At 44.1% G+C, this 12687-nt stretch overlaps 1 protein-coding gene across 1 annotated transcript in view; it reads left to right on the forward strand.

The window, feature by feature from the left end:
- Positions 1-12687, forward strand: part of LOC101847200 — a gene marked incomplete at its 5' end in the record, with an annotated part of 65237 nt that overhangs the window by 31929 nt on the left and 20621 nt on the right. Inside the window, 1 exon segment of the mRNA XM_005101877.3 lies at positions 4817-9840. Coding sequence (XP_005101934.1) covers positions 5070-9833 — 4764 coding nt within the window. The 3' untranslated portion in view covers positions 9834-9840.

Here is a 12687-nt window from a genome sequence, read left to right on the forward strand (position 1 = left end):
TATGTATCTGTTTGTGTGTGTGTGTGTGTGTGTGTGTGTGTGTATGTGTGTGTGTATGTGTGTATGTAAAGAATTATGAGCGTCATGCGGTTTTATTGTATTACCTTTTTTAACAGTCTCATTCATTCAAACACACTCTTAGACTCAAACTAAGCGAGTGGTTGAGGAACGCTACTCTATAATATTATATAGTAATTCCTACGTTATGGGGTTTTTTTCATTTCCTTCTGGAAAATGTTCCAGCAGAATGACCAAGATACTTGATAAATATTTTTCCTTCACTGAAATTGAACTCTTCCGTGAGCAACAGAGAAGTGCCTGTGGGTGGTGGTGGCTGGCGGGCGCTCTGGTGTGGTTTGCTTCTTCTTTCCTATCAAACATCAATCGTCTTTATCGCCCCTCCTTCTTTTTTTGTGCTTGTTACTCTCTTGTAAACTCCTCTAATCTTCGGCACTAATATGACCTGATTGTGTTGCAAGTGCCGTAAAACACACTCTTACGAAAACGAAAGAGAAATGCCTAACCGCTATACCACAGACGCATATTGTGGTGTGGAAGAAGTGAATTTACACATACGCCACGCACTGCGAGATCTCTTCTTCTTCTATCCCATGGTTGGGGCAACTGTGGAGGCACCACAAGGAGGTTATAAGGTCCTTGGAGCACCAATACATCTGAAAACCAGATCTCGCCATTTCTCTTTGTCATCTGCTTTCCTCAGATTGTCACCCATCGTTTTCCCTGTTCACTCTTTGATGTTGTCCTCCCATCTTCTTTCTGCCTTCCTCTCTTTCTCTTTCCTTGTACTGAGAGATCAGTTGCTTTTTATTAAGACGAATCGCGAGCTTCATGCTTTCTTTACGTACTTATTTGTTGCGTACTTGGTTGGAAAAAAGTTATCATTGCAGGCGGTACAATGCCATGGCTGCTCCTCCCTCCTCTCCAGAATCCACCTCGAAAAGGTTGACCTTGCTAGCATGCTATCTTGTGCTAATTCCATTTTTTTTCTGGTTTTGATATGAATCACATTTTAAAGTATTGATTTTCAGTCTTTAAAAAACGGAAGTTAGAATGTAATGAAACTGAAATTCTACGGTATACGGGCATTAGATGTAACAATTTGGGGCTCAAATGGAAAGATTTTTCAACAACCAAATTGCTGAGACAGAAGCTCCCAAAAGTCGGCAGCGGGTGGTTGGCTGGTGCTCTGGTCTGGTTTGCTCCTTATTCCCAATCTAACATCTACCATCTTTATCTCACCTCTTTGTGTGTGTGTGTTTGTTACTTTGTTTTAACACCTCTGATTTTTTGTTGGCACTTGCATGACCTAAGTGTGTTGCAAGTGTCGTAAAACTCTTACTAAAACAAAAACAAAGTCGAAAAATGGAGTACAAACAAAGTAGCACCCAGATCAAGAAATGAGACGAAGACTAAAATGTCGGAGCAGCAAAAATCAAGAAGACACTAAAAGATAACTGTGGATATTCTTTTACAAGCACTCGACACATGGCAGGTGGTTGGAGGGCGCCACTGGTAGGTTCTACATCTTTACTTTCTCTCTGTTATTTCTGTCTGTCTGTCTGTCTGTCTGTCTATCTGTCTGTCTGTCTGTCTGTCTGTCTGTCTGTCTGTCTGTCTGTCTGTCTGTCTGTTTGTCTGTCTGTCTTCCCACCTGCTTAAAATGACCATCATTATGTCGATGTACTTCTGTTTACTCAAACAAACGTGACAGATGGAGAAAAAAATACTCTTTGCCAGAGCTGCACAATTCTTCTCCCGTTTAACTCCTCCTTTATTTCTCTTTACATAGTTACCTGACGCACTGATAGTATTATTAACACCTGGCTGAAATTTTCACCCCAAAGAAAAATTACGCTCGTCCTCGAAAGCGTGGGAAGATTCACGTGGTACCACATGTTCACTGGAGTCGATCCCATGAAATCGGAACGAAAGGGCTGGGGTTTGGGTCAGCCAAAAGAAACTCTTTTCAAAAGTGTCCATTTCCTTTTTCTCTTAAATAAGACATGTTATGTCATGTGCAGTCTGTGGTGGAATTATTTCTTCTTTTTTTTTTTGTAGCCCGTTCTTGAAGTAATCTTAGGCGGCATGAATGTTGCGATTACATGAAAAGAGAAGGCGTCCCAGCTATGTAACTTCCGCCGTTTCCATAACTGTCTCTTTTTAAATCTTATTGTATTTATTTATTTCATTCCTTTTGAGCGGGGGGGGGGGGGGTAATGAGATGCAACCTGCTGCAAAATTTCGTGGGTTAAACGCCTTAACACTTCTTTCAACGCGGTGGTTGATCCGTGTCCCCCGTTTTTGATGCCTTGTCTCAGGATAGAACAGAATGTATGGAGGAATAGATGACTTAGTTTAGTTTTAGTAGAGGTTTTACGGCGCTCGCAACTGCATAAGGTCATACGAGCCCCAGAAGATTAGAGGCGTTACAAGAGAGTAACATACATAAAAGAGAAGAAGGGGAGATAAGGACGATAGATGTTTCATAGGAAAGAAGAAGCAAACCACACCAGAGCACCCGCCAACCGCCCAGGAATAGATGACTGTTCTCTCCAGTTTTTGTTTTGTTTTGTTTTAGGGGAAGGGGTCCCCTTTGTTGTTGTTGTTGTTGTTGTTGTTGTTGTTGTTGTTGTTGTTGTTGTTGTAAGGTCACTGTTTTTCTTCTTTTCTTCTTTCCTCTTAGCTTTTTGTCCCAGCATCTGATTTGATGTGTGGGTGGGTGGCGGGTGCTCTGGTGTGGTTTGCTTCTTCTTTCCTATAAAACATTTATTGTCCTTATCTCCTCTTTTTCTTTTTTTACGTTTGCTACTCTCTTGTAACACCTCTAATCTTCTGGCGCTCATATGACCTTATGCAGTTGCGAGCACCGTAAAACCTCTACTAAAACTTAACTGATTTGATGTGGTTAGGCTCGTTGCTTTTTCACACAGATCATGTGAGTTCGATTCCCGAGTGGAAAAGGTTTTTATTTCTTGTCATCGAGTATCTTCACTTGTCTTCTTGGACGTTATATCATTCTAAGGTAGAGTCTAAGCACCCCAACACCTAAATCAAATACCTAAATTAATTCGAAACAGGCGTAAAACATTTACAGCAACAATGTTGAATTACAATGTTTCTCCTTTTTTCTTTTTCGCTTTTTGTCACCATGCAACGTTCTTGGCTATCATTGTGTCGATGATCTCCCTATTCTTCTTGATCCAAATGTCTTTATATCATACCCAGCGTATTCCCTTCAGTGTTCCCTCATGCATTATTTATGCTATTCTCTCATCGCACACGATATTATAGCGCCGCACACGATTCCGTCATAAAAATGTCTTATGTGACCCACGAATTTGCTTCACAAGCTCTCAATCCTCGCAGGAAACTTTTGAACTCTCCTCTCGAGATTGTAGATCATCGTCTTGAGCTACGGTTTTGTAAGCAGGGGCAAAACGACCGAAGGACAGTAAGCGTTTACTCAAGGGCGTTGCATTTGACTGCCATGGTATTTCATTGCTGCGAGCACATACATTATCTTTTGTTTCTCTGCGTGGAGTGTTTGTGTGTCAATATTTGCGGTCTTTATTAGCATGAGGCAGTTTGAGGCGTTCAAATAGGTTTGAGTTTTTCTCGAATTGTCCTGCGTCGTTCTCCTCTCAGTCTGTAGGTTTACATAAAAGTACAAATTCTGGGCTGGTGAGAAAGTCTATGCTTCTTGTGCGTGTCGGTTTTGTCGAGGTTTTGTTGGGGGTTTTTTTTTCTTGTCCTTCTTGTTCTTCTTACTCTTTTTGTTATTGTTGCTGTTATTGCTGTTGTTTATGTTGTCGTTGTAGCTGTTGTTGTTGTACCCCCCGGGTCGGTGTCACTGACTGAAGTGTCTTTAGGCCATTCCCAAGGGGGGGGGGGACATTTCTGGTTCATGCACAGTAGAATTGTAAATGGGCTGATTTATCAATGTCACGCTCATAACTGTGCCTGATCTACAACAGGGAACTGCTGTTTTTTCTTTCCTAATCCTTACTATTGTCATTTTCCTCTACTTCTTTTGTATGTTTGTCACACTCTTGTGACCCCCTATTTCCGAGGTGCCTTGAAAGTCGAAACAGACCTTGTGCTGTTGAAGCTAGAGCGGTGAGCAGATTAAGTCTGATTCCCTGTAAAAACTTCTCTGTTGACATCCACCCCTTGGCGCTCATATGACCTTATGTAGTTGAGAGTGCCGTAAAACCTCTACTAAATGTTGTTGTTGTTGTTTGTATTGTTGTAGTTGTTGTTAATGTTGTTGTCGCTGTTGTTGTTGTTGTTGTTGTTGTTGTTGTTGTTGTTGTTGTTGTTGTTGTTCTTCTTCTTCTTCTTCTTCTTCTTCTTCTTCTTCTTCTTCTTCTTCTTCTTCTCCTAAATAAGTAGTGAGCTTGGAGTCCGGGGTGTAGCGCTAATGCACTTCTCCATCGCACGCAGAGGGTACAAGTTCGAATGCTCTGTGACCGTTATTGGATGACTGTTATTGTACTGATGTTGTTGTGCTTCTCTTTACTCATACTAAACACTCAAACTAAAACTAAAAACCCGTAAAACTAATGGAGATGATCGTTCAATTTGATGTTTTCTTTCCTCTGAGTGGTTGGCGGGTGCTCTGGTATGGTTTGCTTCTTCTTTCTTATCAAACATCTATCGAATTTATCTCCCCTCTTTCTTTTTTGTGTTTGTTACTCTCTTGTAACACTTCTAATCCTCGGCACTTATATGACCTTCTTGTGTTGCAAGTGAAGTAAAACATTTACTAGAACAAACTTTCTTTTTTTTTCTTCAGAATACCCCTCACAGTTGCCTTGCCAGCCATGGAAAAACCGTTTCTGAAGAGAATCGCCCGGGCTCTGGGCGGGTTGTCCCAGCTCCGTGAGTCTGCCACATAAGGAAGATATTGGCATCAAGCTTTTTGTTACTCACCGTTCTCTTCATTTGGACTTTTCGTCGAGCACTGTTTTTAAGTTTGAATAAATAAAGAAGCCTCGCAATAAGCCTTCCCCACACTACTTTCAACGGCCCCTGATGTTTTCGTAAAAATGGGTCAGAACTCCTCAAACCCAGTATCTCCCCGGGCGGGGGAAAAGCGCACGCAATCCCCGCCCCCTCGACCCAGTGCCCCGCCCTCTAAACCACCCACCCCGAGGACGCCCAACTACGTAGTTCCCGAGAACAAGGTCATACACAATGGCATTGCAGATATGGGAAAAGCCAGGAAGCTTTTGCGACCCGTATCTCAAGAACTGACAAAATTCCACCCCGACTTTGCAGACATTTTCCAGTACAATCCTGAGATTCCTTTCAAACCTGGAGATGATTCTCTGTCTGTCGAGCAAGGTGAGAATGTTATCAAAGACAATAACAAAGAGAATTCCAGTGCACCCCTCATCCATTCGTTGTCTTCACCCCAGCTCATATCTGCAACAGATAAGCCAGGAAACGTTGCCAACGCTTCTAGCAGTAATTTCTCGAGTGTAAATACTTTTTCGAACGGCGATGTTCCTAAAGAAAACGGTCACGTTCCGTCTCCGACAAACGGATTTGAGAGCAACACTCTTGATATCACCCAACGCAAGCCAGAGCCTGCCTCAAACCTACGCCGATCACATTCTTTAGAACGCGAGAGAACCCAGCCAATGAAAGTGACCCGTCATCGTCGCCAAGCGTCCCTAACAACTGGCACGTCCCTTCAAGGGGCGGTAATTCCCGAAGACCCTCGGGAGCACTTATACAACGTTGCACGCCAGGAGCCATTTTCGAACGTCATGCCTAGTACGACGTCTCTCCCGCTGAAGAGTTCCTTCGACTTAGACTACTCTTTTAACGTGACCTACGCTCAGCTGTCTGAGTACCGCAGGCAGAAACGACTGAACGAGCTTGAAGAGAAAACAGGTAGGAAGATGGAGGAGATGAGCGCTGACATAACGGCGTCCAACACGGTACCCAAATCTCCCTTCGACAGACAGAATCTTGGGGGCAAGTCTGGCACCCACAGCGTTAGCACGGGCAGTTCTGAGACGGGTGTGAGTAAATCCAAAAAGAAGAAAGCACCTGCACCTCCACCTCCTCCAGGTGTTGCGCCAAAGAGAGACAAAAGTCCAGGTAACTTTTCACTCTCGACCGAGCCTCCTGCCGATTACGAGATGGAGGACATCTCCAGCAACAACTCTTCTCTGAACCGCCAGTCGCGCTCACTTCAACGAACGAGTTCCATTATCTCCCGAACCTCGCACTCGAAGTCGCCAGCCCCGACTCCTCTTCCAAAATCAAAGTTGGGCCATCGCCAGCTTGCGTCGATCAGCTCAACTCCAGCCCCTCCTCCGATAGGGAACTTAGGAACTGACACGACGCCACTGGCTACGTCTATCCCGCCAGCCCCACCCCTACCTAGCCACTTGCAGCAGACAACGCCAGCTCCAGCAGAGAAGACACACAATGTGGTTCAGAAAGATGCAAAAGTTTCTTCCCCACCTCAGAATGCTTTACAGAAGAGCATGTCGGATGCTCGAGCGCAGATTGAGGCTTTAAAGAAGTTAGAGGACGTTTTGAAAACACCTAGAACATCTGAAGAAAAAGAAACACCAAAACCCGATGAGGGCGAAGCGGTTGTGGATTCGGAAGAAGTTATCGCGCAACTGAACAGCGAAATTAATAACAACAGTGTCACAGAGAGCACTACGGATCTGAAAGACAGCTCTGCAAGTGGGGGTAACGATCCTGTTAACATGATTGATTCAAAAGTAAACCTGGTGGCCAAGGAGTCATTCACACTACCGACAGCAAGGGAGGAGAGTGGCTCAAAGTTAGATGCGTCCTTTTCTTCGACAGCTTCTGACGGAAAGTTACAGCCAAAGAGGATGAGCTCCCTGCTTCAGCACGACATTATGCTAGCCGCCCAAGCCCGGGGGTCTAAAGTGGTCAAGACAAAACCGCCACCAACGCTTGAGAAGCCAAAAGATCCTGCTGAGCTTTTCCGTGAGGAGCTGGCGAAAGCTGCAAGCGCCAGAGAAGCCCGTAGACAAGACGCCATTGCGAACGGGGTTGATAAAAGTAATCAGATCACTTCGAAGACCCCCGGACATAAAAAGAATGTACCTTTTAAATCAGTTTTCCAGAAAGTGTCAAAGAGAAACAGTTATGACAAAGATAAAGCCAATGTTGGTGGGAATTCCAGTCCTTTATTGAAAGAAGCTCCCGGCAGCGATAAAAAGAACATTCCTGATAAGGATGATCACGTGACAAAATTAACTGTGACCAGCAACACTGACGCAAATCCGGACAATGGGGATTTTGATCAGGAAATGAACGCTATTGGAGCCAACTTGGACTTCGATAAGCGAGGTCCTATACACCCAGAGAGCGTGAGCTTGACCAGTTCTAGCGGCGGTTCCCAGCGCGTGTTCTCTCCTAGCTGGACACCTGAGGATGACCTCGACTCCGATGATGACATCATGGATGAAAGCTATACACTGTCCGAGAGAAATGTCTCAACCGAAGGCTTCAAATCCTCTGTTATTCCCACGAAACTGAATGAGTTGAAAAACTCTAAGAAAAAGAAACAGAAGAAACAGAAAAAGCCAGAGGTAGCGCCGAAACAGAAAAGCCTCGATGACTTGGCCTCGGCAGAGAATGGCGACGTCAAGTCTGCCGCTGGTAGCATTCGCAAATTCAAGAAAAGTGTTCACGAGAGCATGAGGAACGCTTTCGACTCCATTAGCAAGGCTTCTGGGAAGCTACTGAAGAAACAAAAATCTTGCGAATTCCTCGACATTAGTAAAGAACTGCTTCCTCAACAAGGCCTTTCTCCGAGGGAGGAAAGAGCACAGGTTTCTCTAAATCCCAACTGGGAGATGTCTGGAACTCACGAAGGTTCTCTTCGGCGTCGGGTCAGCGATGGTTCAGTGAGCGTTCCGTACGAGAACGATGTCGACGGTATTGACATGTCGGAGGAAGAGTCAGACGCTGATGTTGGAGATATTGACTTTGCCAGTGGTATAGACGCCATTTCTTCGCCCAGAAGTTTGAAGATGTCAAGCGGTGCTGGGAATATGAAACAGCTCAAGAGAGCTGGGGTTGCTTATATGAGCAAGAACGGACAAATAGTTGTGCTCCCAGAATACGAGACTGTGAACGTAGACACAGAAGGTCGTGTCGTTGGCGAGTCTGGTGCCGCTGAGGAGGGCAGAGCGCCCAAGCTCTATAAGAAAAAGAACAAGAAGTTTTCTTACGAGTCCACAGTGAGGGTACAAGAGCGAAGTCGTCTAGACGAATCGTTGTCGAACGAAATTAAAGAAAAGGAGAAGCAGATAGAGATTGAAAGGCTTCGACAGAAGGAGATTGAAAGAGACTTTTTGAGGCTGAGAGACCTGGAGGCCCAAGAGCGACTCCAGAGACAGATCACAATGTTGCAGCAGCAGCAGGTACAACAGGCACACGCCAGCCTCAATAACAGCTCTACGGGGATAATGCCCATGGACCCGCTCCGTGTAGTGCCGAACACAGGGCCCATCCAGAGCTCTTTTGGGCACTCCAACCAGATGGTCAACTCTTCTTATATGCCCAATGGTCATGGGAGTTATATCGGAGGAGGAGCACCGGCACATAGCTCCTCCCACTTGGCCGGGAGCACGGCCCCGCTGTCACATCAGAGGTACAGCGTCCCTCCTACTGCCTTTTCCACAACAGTGTTGGGACACCCTATCTCCCACACATCACTGGCGGCAACTACACTAGACTCCGCCCCGTACGCCAATCATTCTGCTCCCATCATCGGCGGGGGCGGAGTGTCCTCTACTGGCACCCCTAGCGCATTTCCCAACCTATCGAGCCAAGACGTGGGCTACCTCAGCGAGTACATGCGGATGCTGGGCGTCACCCCGCCTTCCACTCAGCAACAGTGGGCGGTCCTGCTGAGCACCCTCAGCATCAACACTCAGCCAGGGTACACGGGGTTTGAATCTTCTCAGGGAACCCACCACGCCCACTCCGGCTACAACATTCCCAATCTCCATGGTCCGGACCTGTCTCAGATTTTTAGCGGTAACGTTGGTGGGGGGAAAACTCTAGAAAGCACGACCATGGGCTCTAAGAAACAGGTGATCAGTCTGATAACAGGATCTCAGAGCCCCGTCATGGGAAGAGACCTGTCTCCCCTCCAGCGCATTCCTCAGGACGGCCTGTACTATAAAACACTACTGCAAACAATGATGGAAGCAGCAGCCGGCAGGGAGGGGGGTCTTCAGAACAATTACCCGGTCCAAGGCCACAACCAGCAAAACGCATCACTTCCTCCTCCTCCTCCTCTTCCTTCTTCTCATTCTCTTTCACGTACTGCTACAACATACAACACAGCAGCAGAGGAGACAACAACACCACCAACAACAACAACAAACCGTCAGTCTCATCATCAACCTATGAATACCGTCACCGACAACGATACAGCAACTACAGTGACGGCAGAACGAAACGGTTTCCCTGACGACAAAGCTAGTTCCTCTCGAGACCTCACCAATACCACCACCACCAGAATTACTGTAGTTAACTCGCGCAAAGAAAACGAGGGCATGGCTCGTATTTCGGTGCCGGACTATGCTGGAATACAACAGCAAGACGAGCGCATGGATTACACATCCGAGGGGAACGACAATGGGAATTTGCCAGCAGAGCCCGCCAACGGCGAGGTACGGTCTGGAGACACAGCACCATTTGGTCAAAGGGCGGGCCGGCCCTTTTCTGGGATACCTGCTAAAGTGTATGGGCCTTTGGGATTTCGCCCCGTCTCTTTCCCGGCTAGAAGCTCCTGATCAAAAGGTGATTTTTTTCTTATCTTATCACTCTCTCTCTCTCTCTCTCTCTCTCTCTCTCTCTCTCTCTCTCTCTCTCTATCTATCTATCTATCTATCTATCTATCTATCTATCTATCTATCTATCTATCTGTCTGTCTGTCTGTCTATCTATCTAAATATCCGTCTGTCTATCTATCTGTCTGTCTGTCTGTCTGCCTGCTTGCCTGCCTGTTTGTCTGTCTATCTATCTATCTATCTACTCATTTTTGGAAACCTTATTCTCTTTGTCCTGTTTTCTCGTTATCCCTTGATCCTTTTCGTTATAGCTTTTGTGTGTTTTTGCTTCTTCGCAAAGTAAGGAGTTGTTTGTATAAACGAAAGCGTTGACAAGCCAGTGGTAGTATACTTATGTACTTATTGTACAAAACTAAACTAACTATAGTCCACGACACTTGATCAATGCGTACGCATCATCAGTCAGTTCCACAGTATTAGAGAAAAGAATTAAAATAAATAGCCTTAACCTCACACTCTGAAATTAGGAAACATGCCGTGTGCAGTTCAGAACTTTTCAATAGCATGTTCCTTTTGGCGACTGGCATATAATTTAGTTGTTTTCGTTTGACCCTCGCCTTTCCACACCCCATGCCCAGAGTCACGCCCATTGCCACGCCCATCCACGTCACGCAGTGGTTCTAAGCTCGTTGTTTTTTTTAGGAGGGGTTTGTATAATAAATCCACAGCACACCATTCGAAATTATTCTTTACATTAACATCAGTGCACAGGTCTAATAAGATTATACCAAAGATAGTACAAGACAAGATGGGCCACTTCTCTCTTTGAGCCAATTAAAAAAGTGTCCTCAAAATTTGGTGGCGCCCTCTTCACAAAAGCGCACTCTTTGCGAACAGAGTTACCCTACTTGAGTTTTAAAAAATCAAAGTGAAACTAGCAAGTTTTGGGATACATTTAGGAAGAACGCTTTTTAAAAATGGTTACGCTGACAAAAAACCTCTTCCGGAGGAAAAGGAGATGGCTTTCTTCGTTTAATTTGACTTTAGAATGAAGGGCGAGAGGATATTAAAATTAAAAAACCCCTAAAACTCCGCACTGAACGTACCCGAACTGCTGGTGAACTTGCAGTCGATCTGTGCACGCAAGGAGGTGCTATTCCTATTCTTCTTCTGGAAAAACGAAAGAGAGCTTCAAAACAGACTGCAGCGCCATCTGAAGCAAAGAGCATACTTCCTGCGGACACTTTTTAGGCTGAGTGGCCCATCTTGTCTTGTACTATCTTTGATTATACATACGTTCATAATTACGACAAATATAATTATTATCAACGTTGCCTCGTCTCCGTACTTTGCAAATGTCTCTCATCTTTAGTTTCTCTCTTTTGTTTCGGTCTGCCATTCTTACCTTTTCCCTGCAAGAAATGGCCGTTATTGCATTTACGTTCTTCATTTGACTTTAACTTGCAGTTCCTCTCGTATTCATAACAACAACCAGAAGACCAATTAGTATTCCTTCTTCGAAATCATCAATAATCCGACTGATGTGAAATGCCACTCCCACCCCCTACCCGCCTCAAATCACTCCACCCTTTGCCAAACTTTTCGACCCTGCCTGAGAGGACCAACCTGGGCTGTGGGACATAACATTATTGTTATTCCGAGATACCTAGACAACTTTGGGGGTAAATTAATGTAATTAAGTACTTTCTTTCTTAAATTCTTCTTTCAGAATTGTTCAAAACTGTGTAGAGCGTCCTTCTTAGCTATCATAAGAGAGTCAATTGAAGATACGATTGAAACCAACATTATTTCGTGGGCGGTTGGAGTGCGCCACTAGTAGATCCTATCTCTTCACTTTCCTTCTGATATTTCTGTCTATCTGTCATATCGTGTACCATCACTAAATGACCACTATTGTGCCGGTATGATTCTCTTTACTCAAACAAACAAACAAACAACATTATTTCAGAAAAAAGAATTGTTTGACCTACTTTGCTGGATACACAGTTGTGTTCAGACCCCGACGATATGTGATATAAAAACAACCAAATAAAGCAAACGTCGTACCATTCCCCTACGTCTGTGTGTTGTACAGACTTAACAGCCTCGCATAAATCTGCCGTCTTTCGTAAAAGTACAGTATATGCAGTTTTTATTACAATTTTATAGGATATCCAAAAAAACTGAATGTTTGTACCAAGAAAACAACGTTCTCTTTAAAGATAATAAAGAAGTTATTACCAAAATTGTATTCTTAAAAATATTGACCTCGGGTGTTAGTAAAGAGCTTGTATTCTTGGTAACAACATTCAGTTTTTGTTGGCGCTCCTGTAAAATAAAATAAAAACTGCATGGTTATTATACTGGATTTCTTAAAATGAGAGACAGAAATATTGCATAGAGTAAAACTAATATACCAGTGTGTTTGATATTATAATGTCTTTGTCATGTCCTTTGAGCATAATACAAAGACGTTAGCGGGCTAGTCAATCAAATTTGTATGAGTGCACGAAACCGTCGCTTTTCTTTTCATGTACAGAGGACTATCGCTTTTCTAGATCCGTTAAGATGAATAAGAACAAGGTCAAATACGGGCGACGATAGTCGTGTGGAGCACGTGAAAATACAGTACATAATATTTCAATTAGTTCAGTCTGGCACTATGCCAGAACTGGTTTACAAGACCGCATGACATTCTAAATTGAAGATTTCACATACGTATGTAAATATATAATGTATTAATGTTTACGCGCATGCACAATAATCATTTACATAATATTGTTCAGTCATAACGTATACTTAATTTTGTATAATTGTACAGAATATAACATATTTATATACATTGTATATACATGTA

This window comes from Aplysia californica, unplaced genomic scaffold (genome assembly GCF_000002075.1).
Source record: "Aplysia californica isolate F4 #8 unplaced genomic scaffold, AplCal3.0 scaffold00302, whole genome shotgun sequence".
Classification (NCBI taxonomy): Eukaryota; Metazoa; Mollusca; class Gastropoda; order Aplysiida; family Aplysiidae; genus Aplysia; species Aplysia californica.